This window comes from Salmo salar, chromosome 01 (genome assembly GCF_965601325.2).
Source record: "Salmo salar chromosome 01, fSalSal1, whole genome shotgun sequence".
NCBI classification, from domain to species: Eukaryota; Metazoa; Chordata; class Actinopteri; order Salmoniformes; family Salmonidae; genus Salmo; species Salmo salar.
This window is the reverse complement of record NC_138291.1, coordinates 99,627,876-99,642,154: the sequence shown is the minus strand read 5'-3', so window position 1 is coordinate 99,642,154 and position 14,279 is coordinate 99,627,876. Positions and strand designations below refer to the sequence as shown.

The following is a 14,279-nucleotide window of genomic DNA, read 5'->3' as shown; positions in this document are numbered from 1 at the left end:
TGTGATGTCTGAAGTAAGTGGTCAGCATGTCCATTGCACTAGATGTGTGTGTGTACCTTGATCACATGGGGAGGTGGGGGCTGATTTGGATCGGTCCTCCTCTGCCTGGGGAGTACATGGTAACGGCTGCTGGGGTTCTTGTGTTATCTATGGAGAGAAACATCATGATCACCATCATCATCATCTCACCGTCATCATCATCATCATCATCATCCTCCTCCAATCATTCTCCTTCTCTAACACATCTCTACCACAGGGGTGTGAAACAACCAGACCCCTGAGTTCGACACCCCTGCTCTACCACATCTAGATGTTGGACTAATGGCACTTCAGCACTTAACATGAACATGTTGTATCATTCTAACCAGAATCATTCTAACTAGAATCATTCTATCCAGTATAATTCTATCCAGTATAATTCTATACAGTATAATTATATCCAGTATAATTCTATACAGTATAATTCTATCCAGAATCATTCTATCCAGTATAATTCTATCCAGTATAATTCTATCCATAATCATTCTATCCAGTATAATTATATCCATAATCATTCTATCCAGTATAATTCTATCCAGTATAATTCTATCCATAATCATTCTATCCAGTAAAATTCTATCCAGTATAATTCTATCCATAATCATTCTATCCAGTATAATTCTATCCAGTATAATTCTATCCATAATCATTCTATCCAGTATAATTCTATCCAGTATAATTTCGTCCAGCATAATAATATACAGTATAATTCTATCCAGTAAAATTCTATCCAGTATAATTCTATCCATAATCATTCTATCCAGTATAATTCTATCCAGTATAATTCTATCCATAATCATTCTATCCAGTATAATTCTATCCAGTATAATTTCGTCCAGCATAATAATATACAGTATAATTCTATCCAGTATAATTCTATCCATAATCATTCTAACCAGTATAATTATATCCATAAACATTCTATACAGTATAATTATATTCATAATCATTCTAACAAGTATAATTCTATCCATAATCATTATATCCAGAGTAATTCTATCCAGTATAATTCTATCCAGTATAATTCTATCCAGTATACAGTATAATTATATCCAGTATAATTCTATACAGTATAATTCTATACAGTATAATTCTATCCATTAGCAGTATATCCAGTATAATTCTATCCAGTGTAATTATATCCATAATCATTCTATCCAGTATAATTCTATCCAGAATCATTCTATCCAATATAATTCTATCCAGTATAATTCTATCCACAATCATTCTACCCAGTATTATGCTCTCCAGTATAACTCTATCGAGTATCATTCTATCCATAATCAATCTATCCATAATCATTCTATCCAGAGTCATTCTATCCAGTATAATTCTATCCATAATCATTCTATCCAGTATAATTATATCAAGCATAATTTTATACAGTATAATTCTATGCAGTATAATTATATCCATAATCATTCTATCCATAATCATTCTATCCAATATAATTATATCCATAATCATTCTATCCAGTATAATTATATCCAGTATAATTATATCCATAATCATTCTATGCATAATCATTCTATCCATAATCATTCTATCCAGTATAATTCTATCCATAATCATTCTATCCAGTATAATTCTATCCAGTATAATTATATCCATAATCATTCTATCCATAATCATTCTATCCAATATAATTCTATCCATAATCATTCTATTCAGTATAATTCTATCCATAATCATTCTATCAGTATAATTCTATCCATAATCATTCTATCCCGTATAAATCTATCCAGTATAATTCTATCCAGTATAATTCTATCCAGTATAATTATATCCATAATCATTCTATGATGTATAATTCTATCCAGTATAATTATATCAAGCATAATTCTTTACAGTATAATTCTATCCAGTATAATTCTATCCAGTATAATTATATCCATAATCACTCTATCCAGTATAATTATATACAGTATAATTCTATCAAGCATAATTCTATCCAGTATAATTCTATCCAGTATAATTCTATACAGTATAATTCTATCCAGTATAATTATATCCATTATCATTCTATCCAGCATAACTCTATCCAGTATAATTCTATCGAGTATAATTATATCAAGCATAATTCTATCAGTATAATTCTATCCAGTATAATTCTTTCCAGTATAATTCTATACAGTATAAATCTATCCAGTATAATTCTATCCAGTATAATTCTATCCAGTATAATTATATCCATAATCATTCTATGATGTATAATTCTATCCAGTATAATTATATCAAGCATAATTCTTTACAGTATAATTCTATCCAGTATAATTCTATCCAGTATAATTATATCCATAATCACTCTATCCAGTATAATTATATACAGTATAATTCTATCAAGCATAATTCTATCCAGTATAATTCTATCCAGTATAATTCTATACAGTATAATTCTATCCAGTATAATTATATCCATTATCATTCTATCCAGCATAACTCTATCCAGTATAATTCTATCGAGTATAATTATATCAAGCATAATTCTATCAGTATAATTCTATCCAGTATAATTCTTTCCAGTATAATTCTATACAGTATAATTCTATCCAGTATAATTCTATACAGTATAATTATATCCAGTATAATTATATCCATTATCATTCTATCCAGCATAATTCTATCCAGTATAATTCTATCCAGTATAATTATATCCAGTATAATTATATCAAGCATAATTCTATCCAGTATAATTCTATCCAGTATAATTATATCCAGTATAATTATATCAAGCATAATTATATACAGGATAATTATATCCATTATCATTCTTTCCAGTATAATTATATCCTTTATCATTCTATCCAGTATAATTCTATCCAGTATAATTATATCAAGTATAATTCTATCCAGTATACTTCTATCCAGTGTAATTATATCCAGTATAATTCTATCCAGTATAATTATATCAAGTATAATTCTATCCAGTATAATTATATCAAGTATAACTATATACAGGATAATTATATCCATTATCATTCTTTCCAGTATAATTATATCCATTATCATTCTATCCAGTATAATTCTATCCAGTATAATTATATCAAGTATAATTCTATCCAGTGTAATTATATCCAGAATAATTGTATCCAGTATAATTGTATCCAGTATAATTCAATACAGTATAATTCCATCCAGAATAATTCTATCCAGTATAGTACATTCCAGAAAAAATATTTCCAGTATAATTCTACCCAGTATAATTATTTTCAGTATAATTCTTTCCAGTATAATTCTATAGAGTATACTTCTATCCAGAATAATTCTTTCCAGTATAATTCCATCCAGTATAATTCTATCCAGTATAATTATATCCAGAATCATTCTACCCAGTATAATTCTTTCCAGCATAATTCTATCAAGAATAATTATTTCCAGTATAATTCTATCCAGTATAATTCTATCCAGAATCATTCTACCCAGTATAATTCTTTCCAGCATAATTCTATCCAGAATAATTCTATCCAGTATAATTCTATCCAGTATAATTCTTTCCAGTATAATTATTTCCAGTATAATTCTATCCAGAATAATTCTATCAAGTATAATTCTATCAAGTATAATTCTATCCAGAATAATTCTATCCATTATAAGCAGGGGCAAGGGGTTCGAGCAGGATTAGGGGGCAGGGGATATGGGCAGGGGGCAGTATTATATTCAGTATAATTCTATCCAACCTACTTTCATGTAAATATCTTTTGCTTTTCTGATGTTTTTAAATATGTGATTTGATCTCTGTGTATTGTGACTGCTGCTAAAATGAATTGTCTCATTGAGGACATTCTGTACACATTTACTGAATCTGAATTCTCATCAATTGTTGCCCTTGCCTATACCCCCCAGCCACCTAGCCCTCGCCCCTGCCCATACTCCCTACCCCTGGTCATCCCCTGCCCCTTACCCCTGCCCATACACCCTACCCCTCTGCCCTGCTCCTCTCCCTGTCCATACTCCCTACCCCTCGGCCCTGCCCCCTACCCCTGCCCCTCCCCCCTGCCCATATACCTCGCCCCTGCCGCCTACCCCTGGCCATCCCATACCGCCTACCCCTGCCTCTACCCCCTGACCATAACCCCTCGCCTCTGCCCTCTGGCCCTGGCAGTGCCCCCTGATCCTGGCAGTGCCCCGTGTCCATGGTGGTGCCCTCTAACCTTTTTCCTCCTCTGGGCACTGCTGGAGATCTTGTCTGGTGTGACCCCCAGGTCAGACAGAACCTTGGCGATGCCCCTCGCGTCCACCCCACAGTTAGGAGCCACGTTACTTTCACAGCGTCTGTGTACATTCACCTTACAGACTGAGAGAGACCATGATGACATCACATGTTCATTCACCTTACAGACTGAGAGAGACCATGATGACATCACATGTTCATTCACCTTACAGACTGAGAGAGAGACCATGATGACATCACATGTTCATTCACCTTACAGACTGAGAGAGAGACCATGATGACATCACATGTTCATTCACCTTACAGACTGAGAGAGAGACCATGATGACATCACATGTTCATTCACCTTACAGACTGAGAGAGAGACCATGATGACATCACATGTTCATTCACCTTACAGACTGAGAGAGAGACCATGATGACATCACATGTTCATTCACCTTACAGACTGAGAGAGAGACCATGGTTACAGACTGAGAGAGACACCATGGTTACTGACTGAGAGAGACACCATGGTTACTGACTGAGAGAGACACCATGGTTACAGACAGAGAGACACCATGGTTACTGACTGAGAGAGACACCATGGTTACTGACTGAGAGAGACACCATGGTTACAGACTGAGAGAGACACCATGGTTACTGACTGAGAGAGACACCATGGTTACAGACTGAGAGAGACACCATGGTTACAGACTGAGAGAGAGACCATGGTTACTGACTGAGAGAGACACCATGGTTACTGACTGAGAGAGACACCATGGTTACAGACAGAGAGACACCATGGTTACTGACTGAGAGAGACACCATGGTTACAGACTGACAGAGACACCATGGTTACAGAGAGACACCATGGTTACTGACTGAGAGAGACACCATGGTTACAGACTGAGAGAGACACCATGGTTACAGACTGAGAGAGACACCATGGTTACTGACTGAGAGAGAGACCATGCTATTGGAGAGCATTCTTCTTGACCAGTACAAAATGTTGTGAGAATGTACTGTGTATGTACTTGTCTGTGTGTAGTGGTGCATTTGTTTGTATAACTCAGTGTGTGTGTGTGTTTGTGTGTGTGCGTGCGTGCGCCTGTGGGTATGTTTGTGCGTATGTGCGTGTGTGTGTGCTGGTGTACCTTTGCATTGCAGCCCTTGTCTGAGCAGGCCCCACAGTAGCGATCCACAGTGGTCACAGAAGGTTAGGACTTTGAAGTTGTGAATACCAAACTTATGAGGCATATTAACGCTGAACCGCTGGGATCCAACCTGCAGGGGGAGACAAATAGCATTAACGATCACACAGTCACACCCCTACATTGATTCACCTCATTATAACTCATATCTGGAATGATGCCTACCTCCTCTGGTGTGGTGTCCTCTTTGTCTTTCTTCATCCCAGCACATTTTGTGATGATGAGCTCATGGCAGCGCTTATGGACTACACACGTGCACACTAGGAGACAACAGATAACTAAGTCAATCACTTTCATTTCAACACGTTAGTTGAGTTATCTGTTAAGGTCCTATTACTTATAGAGCGATGGGAATACACATTGGTGTGCAGATAGCCGTAACAGAGACATAGATATGATGGTTACCTTGACACTGGTAGCCCTGTTTCCCAATCACACCCCTGTTGAGAGAGAGAAATAGTCACTCAATGCAACATAGTCAGATTCAGAGTGGAACAGTATTAAGTTACGTCTGTGGAAAAGCTTTGTCACGTTCAACATGTCTTTTTCTATGTTTTTGATTAAAAGGCAAAATCTGGAATTTAAACAGCCTAACCCTGCTTGCTGTAATGAATGGAAATTGAACCATTGAACAGCAGAACGTTTAAGAGGTTCCTGAGCCATAGCAGTGAGTTGTGCCACCTCTATAAGCGCTGTCACTGTGGCAATGGGGAGGGGGCTGGGCCTAAAATAGCCACAGCTGTGTGCTAACACTCTTTATCACCTCTGTCAGAGATACAGGTCACATCATTATCGCTCTGTTACACTTAGGGAGCGTCTGACAATGCTACAGTATACTGCAGTCAGTTTAGACTATCTGACAATGCTACAGTATACTGCAGCCAGTTAGGGACTATCTGACTATGCTACAGTACACCACAGCCAGTTAGGGACTATCTGACTATGCTACAGTATACCACAGTCAGTTAGGGACTATTTGACAATGCTACAGTACACCACAGTCAGTTAGGGACTATCTGACAATGCTACAGTATACCACAGTCAGTTAGGGACTATCTGACTATGCTACAGTATACCACAGTCAGTTAGGGACTATTTGACAATGCTACAGTACACCACAGTCAGTTAGGGACTATCTGACAATGCTACAGTATACCACAGTCAGTTAGGGACTATCTGACAATGCTACAGTATACCACAGCCAGTTAGGGACTATTTGACAATGCTACAGTACACCACAGCCAGTTAGGGACTATCTGACAATGCTACAGTATACCACAGTCAGTTAGGGACTATCTGACTATGCTACAGTATACCACAGTCAGTTAGGGACTATTTGACAATGCTACAGTACACCACAGTCAGTTAGGGACTATCTGACAATGCTACAGTATACCACAGTCAGTTAGGGACTATCTGACAATGCTACAGTATACCACAGCCAGTTAGGGACTATTTGACAATGCTACAGTACACCACAGCTAGTTAGGGACTATCTGACTATGCTACAGTATACCAACGTCAATCTCAGGTCAGATACTGAGTTGGTTCACTAGAGAGAAAGGGTTCACTATTACAAGTGGATATCAGTGGGAGACAGACCATTGTGCACTACCATCAAGACTCATATCAGGAGATACTGTGTACTGTAACATCAACATGTAGGCAGGCAGTTCCCAGTTCTGCTCAGTTCAGACCAGGGCCTGTATGCACAAAGCCTCGCAGAGTAGGAGTGCTGATCTAGGATCACTTTTGCCTTTTAGATCATAATGAATTAGATTATATGGACAGGCTGGGACATGATCCTAGATCAGCACTCCTACTCTGAGATGCTTTGTGCCTACGGGCCCAGATCAGACTCTTCTCACAGCCTTAAGACTCTGTGCCTCCTGGGTGTGCTCTGCAGTCATCTGTTAGGTCATAAGCCCTAGGAAGTAGTACTTGTCAGCTTGTAGCCTGTGCCATGAGTGGCTTGGTGCAAACAGGGAGCAGAGAACCGTCTGGACTCTCCAGGATAAAGCTTCCACTGTAATGGTTAGCCTAGGGGCTTTTCCCACTGTCTCCATGGAAACACTGAGAGACAAGAGCTCAGACCGCCCATGACCACGCATATAAAGGCTGACGTAGGCCTGTGTGTGTGTGTGTGTGTGTGTGTGTGTGTGTGTGTGTGTGTGTGTGTGTGTGTGTGTGTGTGTGTGTGTGTGTGTGTGTGTGTGTGTGTCTCTCACCATATAAAGTCTCTGCAGTGGGAGCAGTAGGTAGGCTGCCGCAGGTAGGTGGCCATGAACTTGTGTCCGTTGACCTGATGGACCCTCCTTCGTACGGCACCCTGCCTCTTCCTAGGCCGCATGCGCTCCCGAAACACACGCTCCTCAGCATTCTCACTGGAGCCTGGAGCTGGAGAAGCACTTTATTAGTATTCATATTTGATGTATCACTTCAGAATGGCACATGAAGAGACAGACAAGGAGGATGGTGCATTAACGTCCATAACAAATCTAATCAAATTGTATTTATAAACAACAGGTGTAGACTAACAGTGAAATGCTTACTTACGGACCCTTCCCAACAAGACAAAAATATAGAAAAATGACAACGACGATAACTTGGCTATATAAACAGGGTACCACTACAGAGTCAATGTGCAGGGGTACGAGGTGATAACTTGGCTATATAAACAGGGTACCATTACAGAGTCAATGTGCATTGGTACGAGGTGATAACTTGGCTATATAAACAGGGTACCATTACAGAGTCAATGTGCAGGGGTACGAGGTGATATATTGGCTATATAAACAGGGTACCATTACAGAGTCAATGTGCAGGGGTACGAGGTGATATATTGGCTATATAAACAGGGTACCATTACAGAGTCAATGTGCAGGGGTACGAGGTGATATATTGGCTATATAAACAGGGTACCATTACAGAGTCAATGTGCATTGGTACGAGGTGATAACTTGGCTATATAAACAGGGTACCATTACAGAGTCAATGTGCAGGGGTACGAGGTGATATATTGGCTATATAAACAGGGTACCATTACAGAGTCAATGTGCAGGGGTACGAGGTGATATATTGGCTATATAAACAGGGTACCATTACAGAGTCAATGTGCAGGGGTACGAGGTGATATATTGGCTATAAACAGGGTACCATTACAGAGTCAATGTGCAGGGGTACGAGGTGATATATTGGCTATATAAACAGGGTACCATTACAGAGTCAATGTGCAGGGGTACGAGGTGATATATTGGCTATATAAACAGGGTACCATTACAGAGTCAATGTGCAGGGGTACGAGGTGATAACTTGGCTATATAAACAGGGTACCAGTACAGAGTCAATATGCAGGGGTACGAGGTGATTGAGGTAGATATGTACATATGGGTAGAGATAAAGTGACTAGGCAACAGGATAGATAATAAACAGTAGCAGCAGTGAAAGTGAAGAGTCCAAAGAGTTAGTGCAAAGAGGGTCAATGCAGATAGACCTGGTAGCTATTTGGTTGACTATTTCGTGGTTTTATGGCTTGTGGGTAGAAGCTGTTATAGGTCCTACTGGTTCCAGACTTGGTGGATCGATATAGTATATAGCACATTAATGAAGTGTGTCAGTATGCTTCTCCACACACTGCTTCTCCACACACAGCTACACTGCTACCCCAATCCCCTACAAGTGTGAGGAAATGGAACAGTCCAATGCTACAACCCACTACAGGTGGGAGGTAACGGAACAGTCCAGTGCTACAACCCACTACAGGTGGGAGGTAATGGAACAGTCCAGTGCTATAAACCCCTACAGGTGGGAGGTAATGGTCCAGTGCTACAACCCCCTACAGGCGGGAGGTAATGGAACAATCCAGTGCTACAACCCCCTACAGGTGGGAGGTAATGGAACAGTCCAGTGCTGCACACATGACCACCTCTAGATGGTGCTACTGCAGCAGAGGTGAATTTACAAGGATAATCCCCTCAACAACTTCAAAGCTATGCAGATGCTAGAGAGGTGATTAACAGGCTTGTCACACACACACCACAGCACACTAGTTATGAGGTGTATTACACATTTGTCTCGTCCGGATAGGATAGCCTATATGCTACCTAGCTAACAAGTGACTGATTCAATCTTAACTAAGAATGCAGGATACGACATGTTGGTGATTGAGCTCTCCCCCAGTGTACACTGAGCGTACAAAACATTAGGAACACCTTTCTAATATTGAGTTGCATCCCCCTTTTGCCCTCGGGAACAGCCTCAATTTGTCAGGGCATGGACTCTACAAGCTGTAGAAATCGTTCCACAGGGCTGCTGGCCCATGTTGACTCCAATGCTTCCCAGAGTTGTGTCAAGTTGGCTGGATGTCCTTTGGGTGGTGGACCATTCTTGGTACACACAGGAAACTGTTGAGCGTGAAAAACCCAGCAGTTCTCGACACAAACCGGTGCGCCTGGCACCTACTACCATACCCTGTTCAAAGGCACTTACATCTTTTGTCTTGCCCATTCACCCACTGAATGGCACACTTACACAATCCATGTCTCAATTGTCTCAAGGCTTAAAAATCATTATTTAACCTGTCTCCTCCACTTCATCTACACTGACTGAAGTGGATTTAACAAGTGACATCAATAAGGGATCATAGCTTTCACCTGCATTCACCTGGTCAGTCTATATCATGGAAAGAGCAGTTGTTCCTAATGTTTTGTACACTCAGCATATGTGTTGTATGTAGCTAGGATGGGTGCAGATCTGCTGAGGTCTAGATCAATGGATTGACGGGGTAGGCTGTGACACAGAGCAACCATGTTGGAGACCTGTCAGCCCTACTCACCAGGGTAGGGCTCTCTCCATTTCTCTCTCACACATTCCTCACACACTTACGCACAGCCTCAGACTCACACACTTACACACAGCCTCACACAGCCTCACACACTTACGCACAGCCTCACACAGCCTCACACACTTATGCACAGCCTCACAGAGCCTCACAGCCTCACACATCCTCACACACTTATGCACAGCCTCAGACTCACACACTTACACACAGCCTCACACAGCCTCACACACTTACGCACAGCCTCACACAGCCTCACACACTTACACATAGCCTCACACAGCCTCACACACTTACGCTCAGCCTCACACACTTACACACGGCCTCACAGCCACACACAGCCTCACACACTTACACACAGCACATACTGTTGTACATGGATGCATTCACGCAAGCACGCACGTACACACACACACACACACACACACACACACACACACACACACACACACACACACACACACACACACACACACACACACACACACACACACACACACACACACACACACACACACACACACATACACTGTACAGAAAAGAAAATGTGAAATCTTTCTCTCCTGGAGTGACTATGGAAGAGTATTCCCTGTGGGGAGCTTAGGTTTACATTACACCCTGCTACTTTATTAATTATACTGTCAGCGCAGGGGGGAGGGAGGGAGGGAAGGAGACTGGGAGGGAGGGAGGGAGGGAGGGAGGAAGGGAGAGAGGGAATGTGTTAATGGTAGGTGACAGGTAGGTGACAGCCCCCTGCCACATGGTCTGGTAGTTCACAGCCCCCTGCCACATGGTCTGGTAGGTCACAGCCCCCCTGCCACATGGTCTGGTAGGTGACAGCCCCCTGTCACATGGTCTGGTAGGTGACAGCCCCCTGCCACATGGTCTGGTAGGTCACAGCCCCCTGCCACATGGTCTGGTAGGTGACAGCCTCCTGCCACATGGTCTGGTAGGTCACAGCCCCCTGCCACATGGTCTGGTAGGTGACAACCCCCTGCCACATGGTCTGGTAGGTGACAACCCCCTGCCACATGGTCTGGTAGTTCACAGCCCCCCTGCCACATGGTCTGGTAGGTCACAGCCTCCCTGTCACATGGTCTGGTAGGTGACAGCCCCCTGCCACATGGTCTGGTAGGTCACAGCCCCCTGCCACATGGTCTGGTAGTTCACAGCCCCTGCCACATGGTCTGGTAGTTCACAGCCCCCTGCCACATGGTCTGGTAGGTGACAGCCCCCTGCCACATGGTCTGGTAGTTCACAGCCCCCTGCCACATGGTCTGGTAGTTCACAGCCCCCTGCCACATGGTCTGGTAGGTCACAGCCCCCCTGCCACATGGTCTGGTAGGTGACCGCCCCCTGCCACATGGTCTGGTAGGTCACAGCCCCCTGCCACATGGTCTGGTAGGTCACAGCCCCCTGCCACATGGTCTGGTAGTTCACAGCCCCCTGCCACATGGTCTGGTAGGTCACAGCCCCCTGCCACATGGTCTGGTAGGTCACAGCCCCCTGCCACATGGTCTGGTAGGTCACAGCCCCCTGCCACATGGTCTGGTAGGTGACAGCCCCCTGCCACATGGTCTGGTAGTTCATAGCCCCCTGCCACATGGTCTGGTAGGTCACAGCCCCCTGCCACATGGTCTGGTAGGTGACAACCCCCTGCCACATGGTCTGGTAGGTGACAACCCCCTGCCACATGGTCTGGTAGTTCACAGCCCCCCTTCCACATGGTCTGGTAGGTCACAGCCCCCCTGTCACATGGTCTGGTAGGTGACAGCCCCCTGCCACATGGTCTGGTAGGTCACAGCCCCCTGCCACATGGTCTGGTAGGTCACAGCCCCCTGCCAAATGGTCTGGTAGTTCACAGCCCCCTGCCACATGGTCTGGTAGGTCACAGCCCCCTGCCACATGGTCTGGTAGGTCACAGCCCCCTGCCACATGGTCTGGTAGGTCACAGCCCCCTGACACATGGTCTGGTAGGTCACAGCCCCCTGCCACATGGTCTGGTAGGTGACAGCCCCCTGCCACATGGTCTGGTAGTTCATAGCCCCCTGCCACATGGTCTGGTAGGTCACAGCCCCCTGCCACATGGTCTGGTAGTTCATAGCCCCCTGCCACATGATCTGGTAGTTCACAGCCCCCCTGCCACATGGTCTGGTAGGTCACAGCCCCCATGCCACATGGTCTGGTAGGTGACAGCCCCCTGCCACATGGTCTGGTAGGTGACAGCCCCTTGCCACATGGTTTCTGGGGTGAACTAAGGCTGTGTGAAAATGTACCTGTAACCAGGAGCAACTGCTGCACAATTTACAAACATATATTATAATAAATAGATTTGAAACTTGTATCTCATTAATGTAATTGATGAAATATGTATAGCCAGTTGTAATTGTAATGGCTTAGCAGATAATAAGAAAAGATTAACAATATTTTCCTGGCTTAAAGAGAAGAAATATAATTGTTATTTTTTACAGGAAAATAATTCAACAATTTTAGAAGAAGTTGTGCGGAAAAAGGACTGGGAGTGAAATATACTTCTCCCATGGAAAAAGAAACTAAATGATCAACCCTGCAAGCAATACAAGACTCTATTATTATGGTGGGAGATTATAATACTGTTTTAAATACCTCAATGAACCGTAAAGGAAATCACACTACAAACTATCACCCTCATGCACGTAAGGAAATCACGAATATCATGGATATATTGGAACTGGTGGATATATGGAGGCTAAAATATCCTGACCTAGTGAGATATACAGTTTACCTACACCTTAGCCAAATACATTTAAACTGAGTTTTTCACAATTCCTGACATTTAATCCCAGAAAATAATTCCCTGTTTTAGGTCATTTAGGATCACCACTTTATTTTAAGAATGTGAAATGTCAGAATAATAGTAGAGAGAATGATTTATTTCAGCTTTTATTTCTTTCATCACATTCCCAGTGGGTCAGAAGTTTACATACACTCAATTAGTATTTGGTAGCATTGCCTTTAAATTGTTTAACTTGGGTCAAACGTTTCGGGAAGCCTTCCACAAGCTTCCCACAATAAGATGGGTGGATTTTGGCCCATTCCTCCTGACAGAGCTGGTGTAACTGAGTCAGATTTGTAGGCCTCCTTGCTCGCACACGCTTTTTCAGGTCAGCCCACAAATGTTCTATGGGATTGAGGTCAGCGAATTTGTGATGGCCACTCCAATACCTTGACTTTGTTGTCCTTAAGCCATTTTGACACAACTTTGGCAGTATGCTTGGGGTCATTGTCCATTTAGTAGACCCCTTTGCGATCAAGCTTTAACTTCCTGACTGATGTCTTGAGATGTTGCTTCAATATATCCATATCATTTTCCTCCTTGTGATGCCATCTAATTTGTGAAGTGCACCAGTCCCTCCTGCAGCATAGCACCCCCACAACATGATGCTGCTAGCCCCGTGCTTCATGGTTGGTATGGTGTTCTTAGGCTTGCAAGCCTCCCCTTTTCGCTCCAAACATAACGATGGTCATTATTGCCAAACAGTTCTATTTTTGTTTCATCAGACCAGAGGACATTTCACAAAAAAGTAAGATCTTTGTCCCCATGTGCACTTCCAAACCATAGTCTGTATTTTTTATGGTGGTTTTGGAGCAGTGGCTTCTTCCTTGCTGAGTGGCCTTTCAGGTTATGCCGATATAGGACTTGTTTTACTGTGGATATTGATACTTTTGTACCTGTTTCCTCCAGCATCTTCACAAGGTCCTTTGCTGTTGTTCTGGAATTGATTTGCACTTTTTGCACCAAAATACGTTCATCTCTAGGAGACAGAACACATCTCCTTCCTGAGCGGTATGATGACTGCGTGGTCCCATGGTGTTTATACTTGCGTACTATTATTTGTACAGATGAATGCAGTACCTTCAGGCGTTTGGAAATTGCTCCCAAGCATGAACCAGGCTTGTGGAGGTCTAGAATTCTTTTTCTGAGGTCTTGGCTGATTTCTTTTGATTTTCCCATGATGTCAAGCAAAGAGGCACTGCGTTTGAAGGTAGGCCTTGAAAT

General features: G+C 42.5%; 1 protein-coding gene across 1 annotated transcript in view; it reads right to left on the bottom strand.

Annotated features, from left to right (window-relative positions):
• LOC106591157 (protein kinase C epsilon type) overlaps window positions 1-14,279 on the bottom strand; it is a 264,664-nt gene that overhangs the window by 89,123 nt on the left and 161,262 nt on the right. Inside the window, exons 3-8 of the mRNA XM_045724752.2 lie at window positions 7,632-7,800; window positions 5,809-5,843; window positions 5,569-5,663; window positions 5,347-5,476; window positions 4,191-4,333; window positions 57-147 (exon numbers count right to left, since the gene is read on the bottom strand). Coding sequence (XP_045580708.1) covers window positions 57-147; window positions 4,191-4,333; window positions 5,347-5,476; window positions 5,569-5,663; window positions 5,809-5,843; window positions 7,632-7,800 — 663 coding nt within the window. The remainder of the gene's footprint in view (window positions 1-56; window positions 148-4,190; window positions 4,334-5,346; window positions 5,477-5,568; window positions 5,664-5,808; window positions 5,844-7,631; window positions 7,801-14,279) is intronic.